Source organism: Rana temporaria, chromosome 13 (assembly GCF_905171775.1).
Source record: "Rana temporaria chromosome 13, aRanTem1.1, whole genome shotgun sequence".
Taxonomy (NCBI): Eukaryota; Metazoa; Chordata; class Amphibia; order Anura; family Ranidae; genus Rana; species Rana temporaria.
Genome location: NC_053501.1, coordinates 15,513,466 through 15,527,136, shown reverse-complemented (window position 1 = coordinate 15,527,136; position 13,671 = coordinate 15,513,466). Strand labels below are relative to the sequence as shown.

Here is a 13,671-nt window from a genome sequence, read left to right as displayed (position 1 = left end):
CACTGAACCTTGGGGTACGCCACTGATAACACTGATCCTTGGGGTACACCACTGATAACACTGAACCTTGGGGTACACCACTGATAACACTGATCCTTGGGGTACGCCACTGATAACACTGATCCTTGGGGTACGCCACTGATAACACTGAACCTTGGGGTACACCACTGATAACACTGAACCTTGGGGTACCCCACTGATAACACTGAACCTTGGGGTACACCACCGATTACCTTGAACCATTCAGAGTAAGAATCTTTAACCACGACTCTCTGAATTCTGTCTTTCAGCCAGTTTTCTATCCATTTACAAACTGATATTTCCAATCCTGTAGACTTTACCTTACACATGAGCCGTGTGTGGGGAACTGTATCCAACGCTTTTGCAAAATCCAAAGTATATCACGTCCACAGCCACGCCTCTGTCCAAGGTTATACTTACCTCTTCATAAAAATAAATCAGGTTTGTCTGACTGTCATGAATCCATGCTGTCTGTTACTTAAAGCGGGAGTTCACCCAAAAAATTTTTTTTTAACATTAGATTGAGGTCAATTTTAGTAAGCAGAATCAGGTGTTTTTTTTTTTTAAATGAATGCAGTACTTACCGTTTTAGAGATCGATGTTCTCCGTGGCTTCCGGGTATGATCTTCGGGACTGGGCGTTCCTATTTGATTGACAGCCTTCCGACGGTCGCATACAGCGCGTCACAAGTTGCCGAAAGAAGCCGAACGTCGGTGCGGCTCTATACGGCGCCTGCGCACCGACGTTCGGCTACTTTCAGGAACTCGTGACGCGCTGTATGCGACCGTCGGAAAGGCTGTCAATCAAATAGGAACGCCCAGTCCCGCAGCCCATACCTGGAAGCGGCGGGAGAACATCGATCTCTAAGCCCTGGTTCACACTGGGTACGATTTGGAACGATTTGAGATGCGATTTGACATGTCAAATCGCATCTCAAATCGGCGGCAATTGCACTGTCCTAATCAGTGCGACGCCGCATCTGCGATTTCAAAAAGTAGTTCCTGTACTACTTTTTGTGATTTCGGGCCGCGATTTACATTAAATTGCGGCCGCGAAATCGCGGTAAAATCGCGCATTTTACCGCGATCTTGAATTCGCAGCAGTGTGAACCTAGGCTGAAACGGTAAGTACTGCATTAATTTAAAAAAAAACACCCGATTCTGCTTAGTAAAATAAGCCTCAATCGAATGTTAAAAATTTATTTTTTGGGTGAACCTCCACTTTAAAATATTTTTTCCAGCAAGAACTCCTCTGTGGTCTTTTATTAATCTCTCCAGTATCTTCCCAGCTATAGAAGTTAAACTAACAGGTCTATAGTTACCTGGTAAAGACTTTGATCCTTTTTAAATCTCGGCACCACATTGGCCCTGCGCCAATCCACTGGTAAGAGTCCCGTCATTAACGAGTCCCTAAAAATTAGAAACAAGGTCTTTGAAATGACAGAGCTCAATTCTTTTAGGATCTGTGGGTGGATGCCATCCCGTCCAGGTGCTTTATCCACCTTTATTCTGTCTAAATATATCACTTTTAAGCCATTGTGGATCATTTGGTGCAGTGAGTAGCACTTTCGCCTAGCAGCAAAAGGTTCGCTGGTTCGAATCCCAACCACGACACCATCTGCCTGGAGTTTGCATGTTCTCCCTGTGTCTGCGTGGGTTTCCTCCGGGTACTCCGGTTTCCTCCCACACTCCAAAGACATGCTGGTAGGTAAATTGGATCTCGTCCAAATTGGCCCAGTATATATGTATATATGTTGTGTATGACTGTGTGTCCCTAGCGTGTCATGATCCTACGGGGTAAAATGACTGCACCAGCCAAGCACATACTGGCTGCAAAAAGCGCCCAGAGGCGATTCAGTTTGCATGCGTTGCGCTATACAAGTCATTCATTCATTCATTTGGGGCTGTGTCACTCCCACCCCTATTATGGACATGAGCTCCCCCATGCTCTTTTGTATACACAGAGCTGAAGAAAGTAATACATTTGCCTTCTCTTCAGGTTTTAAACACAAGGCCCATGGGCCGAAACCGGCCCTCCAGGCCATTTCAACCGGCCCTCCAGGTCATTTCATGTGGCCCTCGCACCTCTTCTGGTCCTCCTCCAGAACCCATACTTTCTGCTTTCAAGCGATGCATCCATCTTCTTCCCAGCAGCATAAGGAAAGGGGGGTGCACTGTGATGTAAGGGAGAGTGGGGGACACAACTTCTGATGGTGGGGGGGCTCTTGACATCTAATGTAAGGGGAGGGGATGCGCTGGACATCTAATCTTACAGATACCACCGGCCCTTTTGAGGGCAATCATAATGCTGATGCGGCCCACAATGAAATTGAGTTTGACACTCCTGCTCTAGATTATTTTGTAAAGGGACCTACATGCTCAGACCTGACCTTTTTACTATTAACATATTTGAAGAATTTTTGGGGGTTTGTCGTACTATCTTTTGCAATCTGCCGTTCGTTTTGAAATTTTGCATCCTTGATTTCCTTTTTACATTCTCCTTGTAGCATTTAAATGATGATGGTGTTCCTTTATTGTTATATTTTTTAAAAGTAATTAAATTATTATTTATAGCCATTTTGAGCTACATAGGTTTTATTTTTAGCCAGTTAAACTTATTGTCCATGGGAATATACTTTGCAGTGATTTTGCATACAGAAGAATTCCCATTTCTGTTCTGTGTCCATTGATGCCAATATTCCCTCCCAGTCTAATGCCGCGTACAGACGGTCGTTTTTTGTGATGAAAAAAAAAAACGACGTTTTAAATCATGAAATAAAACGACGTTGTTGAAACTTCATTTTCAAAAACGACGTTGCCTACACACCATCGTTTTTTCAAAATGCTCTAGCAAAGCGCAGTTACGTTTAGCACTCTTTTCCATTGAAACTAGCTTCATAACTTGCTTCTGAGCATGCACGGGTTTTAAACGTCGTTTTGCCCACACACTATCATTTTAATTGACACAAAAAACGACGTTTTGAAAAACAACACAAAAATTTCGAGCATGTTCGAATTTTTTTTTTTGTCGTTTTTCAGAAGACGTTTTCCCCACACACGGTCATTTTAAATGACGTTTTCAAAAACGATGTTTTTTTTTCCCATCACAAAAAACGACCGTCTGTATGCGGCAAAAGTCTTGGAGAGCAGTCCTCATCCTTGGAAAATTTGCTCTCCTAAAGTGAAGTGTTTTTATCTTTCCCGTATGCGTTTGTTGCTTACAGTCAACATTAAATGAAATCATGGTATGGTCACTCCTACCCAGATGTTCTTTTAGATGAATATCGGTAATAAGCTCTGCATCACATAGATTACTGCCATCCCACATCGCCAGACTGCCACCACCCTCCTGCCTCACACAGAGCCGTCCTGCGTCAGGGAATGCCACCATCACCCCTTTTACAGGACACACCATGCACTGCCATCCCGCATCACACAGAGCACAGTGAATGTAAGTAAATAAGATAATGTGTTCACCCTGAAACCCAATCATGTGCCAATGAACTTCTGACACAATTGAATATTTGAAATAAACACAGGTTCAACTTATTTACAAACATTTGCAAAATTATTTAGAATGAACCCTGCTGTGGCCTGATCACAGCCAGTACACACTTCAAATTATAGTGCCCCTAGTGGTCAGTGTAAATCCTGGAGGCAGGAAACACGAAGAGGGCACTTCTGGCAGACGATTCAGCATTCTCTGAACAAACCCATGGCGTGCACAGAAGGATACATGGCCAGAATGACGGCCTCCAGACATTTGATTGGCAGAGCTTCTTTGGTCATCTCCTTCGCCAGGTCCATCAATCTGCCAAAGGGAAAGATGATTAGAACTGGTCACCTCTCCGTCATCACCATCCAAACTGCCCATCATCATCATGCTTATCCAACATTTCCATCAGTCTGCTGATGACCTTCAAGACTGATGACCTTCCCATCATAACCCCCCCCCCCAAAAAAAACTCCACCATCCCCCCCATTTATTATATCTCAACACCTCCCATCATCATTATCCCCCCTCCAACGCATCCATTAATCTTTTGGAAAGAAACATCAGAACTGGTCACCTCGCTATAATCACCAGTCCCTACCATAATCATCATCACCTCCCACACATTCATTAATCTGCTGAAGAGAAACACCATCAGAATCGGTCACATCATCATCATCACCACCACCAACCCCACCAATACCTCTATCAACCCTTCATAACCCCCCCCCCCCCCCCCCCCACTGTTGAAATTTATGACAATGTATTTAATATGTATTGTCATATGGCCAGATTCAGGTAGGGCAGCGTAACTTTGTGCGGGCGTAGCGTATGGTATTTACGCTACGCCGCCGCAAGTTAGAGAGGCAAGTGCTGTATTCACAAATCACTTGCGTCCTAAGTTATGGCGGCGTAGCGTAAATGTGCCAGCGTAAGCGCGCCTAATTCAAATGAGGAAGAGGTGGGCGTGTTTTAGGGAAATTAAGCATGACCCCGCGTAAATGACGTTATCAACGAACGGCGCATGCGCCGTCCGTGGATGTATCCCAGTGCGCATGCGTCGGATAGAATGCCTAAGATACATCGAACACTGCCTACGACGTGAACGTAACTTCCGCACAGCCCTATTCGCGTACGACTTACGCAAACGACGTAAAAAGATAGGCTTGTTCCGACGTCCATACCTTGCATGGGCTGCGCCACCTAGGGAGCAGCTTTATCTTTACGCCGGCGTATCTTTTACGTAAACGGCGTAACTAATTGCGACGGGCGCACGTACGTTCGTGAATCGGCGTATATTGCTCATTTGCATATTCGACGCGGAAAACAACGGAAGCGCCACCTAGCGGCCAGCGTAAATATGCACCCTAAGATACGACGGCGTAGGAGACTTACGCCGCTCGTATCTTAGCCTAATTTAAGCGTATCTGGTTTCCAGAATATGCTTAAATTTACGACGGCGTAGATTCAGAGTTACGACGCCGCAGTAACTCTCTCGGAATCTAGCTAATAGTGTCGCCCAGTGTTAGTACTCCCCCAGCCCGCTCTAAAGAGTTAACTGGGGCCGACTGACAATGGTTGAGTCCCGTCTGATAGTGAAAATCTTCCTGGGATCGAAGAGAGATGTTTGTAGAGTGGGGATATGTCCGCCAGCTAAAGGGACCCTGTGCATTGCAAAGACGTTCGTCTGAGGGGGATATGTTCACTCTGCAAGGACATTATCGGTTATAGGCGGATGTACGCTCTTGTCTCTGCTGTGTGTCTGATCAGCACGTCGAGATTCGTAGCGTACACCTGCAGATAGCCATCCACAGGAACGGTAGTATAATCCGGGTATGCGTTGTTCTCTGGAACAACGCAGAATAAGGATTCATAAACAGCGGTAAATACGGGAGTCTTTGAGTTGTTATGGTCAGAGACGGAGTTCATGTTTGTTTAGTTGTTCCTTTGTTTAGTTGAACAACATGGCTTCCAGGTAAGGCATACACCCTGTCTCTGCTCAGACACGCCCATAGGACTCCTTTAGCTATTATTCATTGGTTGTTTGTATTAACTCATCCTGTTGAAAGGATTTCCTGTAAGGTCATTTCCGTTGATGTCACTTCCCATGGAGGAACCGATTGGCTGTTGGAGTCATCACTTCCTGTTTGTGATTTCTTTTGTGGTCCCTGAATAAAAAGCCAAGCACACTGCTCGCTGGGGAAGTCATGCGATGGAACTGAGAACGTAAGCTGTGGTGATGTACGGGAAATAGAGTGATAGGTAAGATGCATTATATCATTAGACAAAATGGCCCGGATTCACAAAGCGCAGACGCATCTCAAGATACGCCGTCGTAAGTATAAATGTGCGCAGTCGTATCTATGCGCCTTACCAGAAACCAAGATACGCCTGAAAATAGGCTTCATCCGACCGACCTAACTTTCCTACGCCGGCGTATCGTGGGCACATATTTACGCTGGCTCTCCCATTGATTTTCGATTCAAATATGCAAATGGGTGAAATAGGGCGATTCACGAACGTAGTTGCGCCCGATGCATAATATACGCGGTTTGCATAAGACTTACGTCCGGCGTAAAGTTATTCCCCATATAGGAGGCGCAACTCATGTAAAGGTATGGACCAGGGAACACAGCCGTCGTATTTTACGTCGTTTACGTAGTTCGTGAATAGGGCTAGGCGTAGGTTACGTTCATGTCGTATGCAGTGATTAGACGTATCTTAGGCAGTTGTTTCGACGCGATTCTGAGCATGCGCACTGGGATGCGTCCACAGGACGGCGCATGTTATTCGTATCTTTATGACGCTTAGTCCTTCATTTACATGGGGTCACACCTCATTTGCATGGCTCACGCCCACTTCCACTTACGGCAAGTTACGACTAAGAAACCCAGCGTAGATTTGGAGGCAAGTGCTTTGTGAATTTGGCGCTTGCCTCTCTGCGCTGCGTCGGCGTAGCGTATATTCGATACGCTACGCCGGCATAAATATGCGCCGATGTATGTGAATCCGGGCCAATGTGTGCTTATTAGGGTGATATGGTGTGCGCTCTGCGTACAGCCAACTTTCCATGACACTCCAATCAATCTTCCGGAGAGAATCTCCATTAGAGCCGTTCATCTCGCCAGCAACATCATCGCCCCTCCCCCCAATGTGTTAAAACATTTTCTGTCAGAAGGAAACATCAGAACTGGTCACCTTCACATTATCTCCTCTCCACAATGTTCATCAATCTTCCAGAAAGAGACACCTTCAGAATCGGTCATCACCATCCTCACCCCCCCCCCCCCCATCATTCTCCCCCTTCTCAACCCATCCATCGGTCTGCAAGAGAGAAACATCATCCAAACTGGTCACCTCCCCATCATCCTCCCCTCCAACACTTCCATCAATCTGAAACACCATCACTACTGGTCACCTCCCCATCATCGTCATCCCCCTGGAACCTCCGCCATCTCCTCCATCGTCATCCTCATGCCCCCACCATCAATCTACAGAAGAGAAACATCATCCAAACTGGTCACCTCCCCATCATCGTCATCCCCCTGGAACCTCCGCCATCTCCATCGTCATCCTCATGCCCCCACCATCAATCTACAGAAGAGAAACATCATCCAAACTGGTCACCTCCCCATCATCGTCATCCCCCTGGAACCTCCGCCATCGTCATCCTCATGCCCCCACCATCAATCTACAGAAGAGAAACATCATCCAAACTGGTCACCTCCCCATCATCGTCATCCCCCTGGAACCTCATCCATCGTCATCCTCATGCCCCCACCAACAACCTATCCATCAATCTACAGAGGAGAAACACCATCCAAACTGATCACCTCCCCATCATCCCGCCTCCAACACTTCCATCAATCTGTCAGAAAGAAACACCATCACTACTGGTCACCTCCCCATCATCGTCATCCCCCTGGAACCTCCGCCATCTCCTCCATCGTCATCCTCATGCCCCCACCATCAACCTATCCATCAATCTACAGAAGAGAAACACCATCCAAACTGGTCACCTCCCCATCATCCTCCCCTCCAACACTTCCATCAATCTGAAACACCATCACTACTGGTCACCTCCCCATCATCGTCATCCCCCTGGAACCTCCGCCATCTCCTCCATCGTCATCCTCATGCCCCCACCATCAACCTATCCATCAATCTACAGAAGAGAAACACCATCCAAACTGATCACCTCCCCATCATCCCCTCAAACACTTCCATCAATCTGTCAGAAAGAAACACCGGGCCAGATTCTCAAAAGAGTTACGCCGGCGTATCTACAAATACACCGGCGTAATTCGAAAATCCCGCCGGCGTATCATTGTTTTGTATTCACAAAACAAGATACGCCGGAATTACGCTAGGATCCGACTGGTGTAAGTCACTTACACCGTCGGATCCTAAATGCAATACGACGCTGGCCGCTAGGTGGCTTTTACGTCGATTTCAGCGTCGCATATGCAAATGAGCCGAATACGCCGATTCCCGAACGTTTTTGCGCCGCTTTGCCGTAGTTTACGTTGTTTCCGGAAGCGTAAGATTACCCCTGCTATATGAGGGGGTAACCTTATGTCGGTCCGCCGTATGCCATGTTAAGTATGGCCGTCGGGACAGCGTCGGGTTTTTACGTCGTTTACGTAACTCGTCGCGAATAGGGCTGTGCGTTCATTACGTTCACGTCGCAAGCAATGTATTTGCGGCGTACTACGGAGCATGCGCAGTGGCCTACGTTTAAGGCCGGCGCATGCGCAATTCGTTCGCCCCCTTTGAATTACGCAGGGATACGCCGGGCCATTTACACCACGCCGCCGCAAATTACGGAGCAAGTGCTTGGAGAATACGGCACTTGCTCCAGTAAATTGCGGCGGCGTAGTGTAAATAGCTTACGCTACGCCGGGATGTACGAGAATCTGGCCCTAAATCACTACTGATCACCTCCCCATCATCGTCATCCCCCTGGAACCTCCTCCATCGTCATTCTCAGGCCCCCACCATCAACCTATCCATCAATCTACAGAAGAGAAACACCATCCAAACTATCCAACATCATCCCGCCTCCAACACTTCCATCAATCCACCAGCAGGGTTCATTTTGTTGTCAAATTTCAATGTGCTGGACGCCATTCACGTTCACTTTGAAGCAAATGACGTCCTTGCGACGTCATTTACCGCAATGCACGTCGGGAAAGTTTCCCGACGGAGCATGCGCACTACGTTCGGCGCGGGAACGCGCCTAATTTAGATGATCCACGCCCCCTATGCGATCATTTAAATTTGCGCGCGCTTACGCCGGGCATTTTTCAGGAGCGCCCACGCAATTTACGGAGCTACTGCTCCGTGAATCAAGCGTAGCGTAGGTAATTTACGAAGGCGCAGCGGCAAAACGGTGATCATCCGTCCAATCACGCGCAAGGGGGAGTGTCTATACGCGGCGCGGCGGGGATACAGCTATTCAAACGAAAGCTGTAATGTTCCCTGCACGCTGATTAACGCGGCGGCGGCGGGGGGCAAGTATTCTATTCAGGCATCGGGGGCATTTGCGGGAGTACAAGTACTCCCGCAAATACTCGGTATCGAACCCGATACCGATACTGGTATCGGGACAACCCTAGTCACCACCCCCGTTCCCCATCATCCCCATACCCGGTCAGTGGTCGGGTCTTCTTGATCTCGAAGAATTGGGTCCCAGTGTGGTTGTATCTGAATGAAGAGTTAATGGAAAGACAGTCGATGGTTGTTTCACTTCCCCCATAACCCTGGAATTCTTCTATAGCCCTTTATCTCGGTGCCATACTCCCCCCCCCGAATAGACCCCGCCATACAATCAGCCTATAGCTGGGCCCTGCCCCACCCCAGCACAGGACGGAAAGGATACTGCAGCTCTCGGATGTATCGCTGGACAACATCCACCTTCTCAGAGACAGAGGATCCCGCACTGAACACCGGGACCACCGGGACCGGCACCTGCCAAGAGAAGGAGATGGGGAAGTGAGGGTGGGGAATGCTAAAGTGGAGCAGGGCAAGGGAGAGAGTGCCCGGGGAGGGCAAGGGAGATAGTGCCTGGGGAGGGCAAGGGAGATAGTGCCTGGGGAGGGCATGGGAGATAGTGCCTGGGGAGGGCATGGGAGATGGTGCCAGGGGAGGGCAAGGGAGATGGTGCCTGGGGAGGGCATGGGAAATGGGGCCCGGGGAGGGCATGGGAGATAGGGCCCGGGGAGGGCATGGGAGATAGGGCCCGGGGAGGGCATGGGAGATAGGGCCCGGGGAGGGCATGGGAGATAGGGCCCGGGGAGGGCATGGGAGATAGGGCCCGGGGAGGGCAAGGGAGATAGGGCCCGGGGAGGGCAAGGGAGATAGGGCCCGGGGAGGGCAAGGGAGATAGGGCCCGGGGAGGGCAAGGGAGATAGGGCCCGGGGAGGGCATGGGAGATAGTGCCCGGGGAGGGCATGGGAGATAGTGCCCGGGGAGGGCATGGGAGATAGTGCCCGGGGAGGGCATGGGAGATAGTGCCCGGGGAGGGCATGGGAGATAGTGCCAGTGGAGGGCAAGGGAGATAGTGCCTGGGGAGGGCAAGGGAGATGGTGCCAGGGGAGGGCAAGGGAGATGGTGCCAGGGGAGGGCAAGGGAGATGGTGCCAGGGGAGGGCAAGGGAGATGGTGCCAGGGGAGGGCAAGGGAGATAGTGCCCGGGGAGGGCATGGGAGATAGTGCCCGGGGAGGGCATGGGAGATAGTGCCCGGGGAGGGCAAGGGAGATAGTGCCCGGGGAGGGCATGTAGAGTTGAGGATTGTAATATAAGGGGTATGGTAATAGAGAGAGAGGGAGTTGAGTTGGGGGATAGTGAATGTGAGGATGAGAGATGATGATGGAGAGGCAGTTACAATAAAGGGACAATAATACAAGGGGCCAGTGATTGGCGGTGGAGGGGGGATGGTGATAATAGGGGGCCAGGGATTGATGCTGGGGGGGGGGGGGGGGTGATGATAGGGGGGGCAGCAAATGGTGGTAATAATAGGGTATGATAACAGGGGGTCTGGGCGATAATAATAGGGGGACAGTGATTGGCGGTGGAGGGCAATGGTGATAATAGGGGGCCAGTGATTGGCGGTGGAGGGGGGATGGTGATAATAGGGGGTCAGTGAAGGGGGGGGGGGGTGATGATAATAGGGGGTCAGTGATTGGCAATGAAGGGGGGGATGGTGAAAATAAGGGGCCAGTGATTGGCGGTGGAGGGGGGATGGTGATAATAGGGGGCCAGGGATTGGCGGTGGAGGGGGGATGGTGATAATAGGGGGCCAGTGATAGGTGGAGGGGGGGATGGTGATAATAGGGGGCCAGTGATTGGTGGTGGAGGGGGGGGGTGGTGATAATAGGGGGAGAGTAATTGGAGGGGGATGGTAATGACAATGGGGGGGTTATAATATTTGAGGAGTCTGTAATTAGTGGGGGAGGGGGGATGGTGATGATAATGTCGTGGTGGGGGGAGGGCAATGGGTAGGGTGATAGTATTGGGGGGGGGGGGGGGGTCAGTGATGGGTGATATGGGGGATGGTAATATTGGGAGGATGGGGAGGACAGTAATGACAAAGTGGGGGGGGGGGGGAGAAGAGGGATGGAGATGATGATAGTTATGGGTGATGACAATGGGAGATAGGGGAGGGGTAGGGTGATGATATTAGTGGGGGGGGGGGGTAATAATGAGGGGGATGGAGATGACAATAGAAAGGTCGGTGATGGGGGGATGGGAAGGATGAGGATGGGGGGGGGGGGGGGTAATAACAATGGGAGGAGGGGATTGATGGGAGATGATGATGATAGTGGGGGAGGGGGATGATGATAGTGAGGGGGGGGGTGACCCGTTATCGGGCGGTAGGTCTCACCCTCGGCAGGTCGGTGGCCGATCTGATCTCCCTCTCCAGCTCCCCCCCGGTCGGGTGTGTCCGGGCGATGTGCCCCCACATCCTCTCCCAGGTGTCGTCCTGGATGGGGAGGCCCCCCCGGTTTATATAGAATGGGGCCCCTCCGTCTTCCTGGGGCCCCTCCGACATCCCGGGACCCTCAGGAACCGCCCGACCACCTCATCCTCATCCCTCCGGAGCCCGCTGAGGGGCGGAGCTTCCCCGGCTGTACATTAGAGAGAAGGCGGGGTCTGGGCGGGGTGAATCTGCGCCGAGCTTTCATCAATCTGAGACCCCGCCCATTCCGTGTAGCTCACACCCCCCGGCTCCTCCCACAGGGAGTTCCCGATCTCCATATGCAGAGGATGGAGATAACGGTCGGGGTTGGGGGAGGGGATAATCACACTGATTGTAGGGGGATCCTCTGTACATCCGGTGGGCGGGGATGAGGAGGAGAAATCACATTTAAATGTTTAAAATGTATCCAAAATCAGAAGTGTATTGTCAGTGATGGGATGGGAGGAGAGGAGAGAAGCTCTGTAACCAATAGAGAGGAGGGATCTCCCCAGACTTCCTTCTTTCTTCAGATTGGAGCCTAGAAAACCCCTCCCCCTCCATCAATCACTCCGCCCTTCCAGAACAATCTGACTGTGACTCCGCCCAGATCTATGATGCCAACTCCGCCCAGATCTATGATTCCGCCCAGAGATACGACACCGACTCCACCCAGATCCACAATGCCGACTCCGCCCAAAGAAGACTCCGCCCAAGGAGACTCCACCCATAAATGCGACACCGACTCCACCCAGATCGACAAAGCCGACTCCGCCCAAAGAGAGACTCCACCCAGAAATGCACTGCCCAGAGATACTGACTCCACCCAGAAATACTTAATTGACTCCGCCCAAAGATGCACCGCCGACTCTGCCCAGAGATACGAAGCTGACTCCGCCCAGAGATACTGACTCCACCCAGAGATACAAAGCCGACTCCGCCCAGAGATATGACACCGACTCCGCCCAGAGATACTGACTCCACCCAGAGATACAAAGCCGACTCCGCCCAGAGATATGACACCGACTCCACCCAGAGATATGACACAGACTCCGCCCAGACATATGACACGACTCCGCCCAGATCCACAACGCCGACGCCACCCGGTGATACGAAGCCGACTCTGCCCCAAGAAATACGACACTGACTCCACCCAGAGATACGAAGCCGACTCCGCCCAGAGATACGAAGCCGACCCCGCCCAGAGATACGAAGCCGACCCCGCCCAGAGATACGAAGCCGACCCCGCCCAGAGATACGAAGCCGACCCCGCCCAGAGATACGAAGCCGACCCCGCCCAGAGATATGAAGCCGACCCCGCCCAGAGATACAAAGCCAACTCCGCCCAGAGATACGACACAGACTCCGCCCAGAGATACAAAGCCAACTCCGCCCAGAGATACAAAGCCAACTCCGCCCAGAGATACGACACAGACTCCGCCCAGAGATACGACACAGACTCCGCCCAGAGATATGACACAGACTCCGCCCAGAGATACGACACAGACTCCGCCCAGATCCACAGCGCCAACTCCTCCCAGATCCACAGCACCGACTCAGTTTAGAGATACAACACTGACTGCCCAGATCCACGCTGACACCGACTCCGCCCAGAGATACGACACCGACTCCGCCCAGATCCACGCTGACACCGACTCCGCCCAGAGATACGACACTGTCTCCGTCCAGATCTACAGCGCCGGCTCTGCCCAAATCTACGACACCGGCGTACAGTTCTTGCTGTAGTTTTCCGTGAGGGAACACGCCGATTTGGTGATCCCTCCATTGCCCAGACCCGAGAATCAACTTACCCCCCCCCCCCCCAGAAGTCGGAGGTGTGACATCATTTATCCCCCCCCCCCCCAAGTAACAGACACATACAGAACACACTGAGCTGCATCAGATTTATTTATTGACTGTCATATAATGGTAGCTCTGCCAGGTAAAGAACATAGAAAGTGTGGAAAGGATTATAAATTGCCATCAGTGAAATGATGGAGAGATACAGTGCCTTGAAAAAGTATTCATACCCCTTGAAATTTTCCACATTTTGTTACAAACAAAAACACAAATGTATTTTATTGGGATTTTATATAATAGACCAACACAAAGTGGCACATAACTGTGAAGTGGAAGGAAAATGATAAATGGGTTTCATTTTTTTTTTACAAATAAATATGTGAAAAGTGTGTGGGGTACAT

The 13,671-nt window shown here is 50.6% G+C and overlaps 1 protein-coding gene across 1 annotated transcript in view; it reads right to left on the bottom strand.

The window, feature by feature from the left end:
- VASH1 (vasohibin 1) overlaps window positions 1-11,679 on the bottom strand; it is a 28,752-nt gene extending 17,073 nt beyond the window's left edge. Inside the window, exons 1-4 of the mRNA XM_040332915.1 lie at window positions 11,399-11,679; window positions 9,395-9,483; window positions 9,163-9,219; window positions 3,757-3,831 (exon numbers count right to left, since the gene is read on the bottom strand). Of these exons, the coding sequence (XP_040188849.1) occupies window positions 3,757-3,831; window positions 9,163-9,219; window positions 9,395-9,483; window positions 11,399-11,566 (389 nt within the window). The 5' untranslated portion in view covers window positions 11,567-11,679. The remainder of the gene's footprint in view (window positions 1-3,756; window positions 3,832-9,162; window positions 9,220-9,394; window positions 9,484-11,398) is intronic.
- Window positions 11,680-13,671: the final 1,992 nt, after the last annotated feature.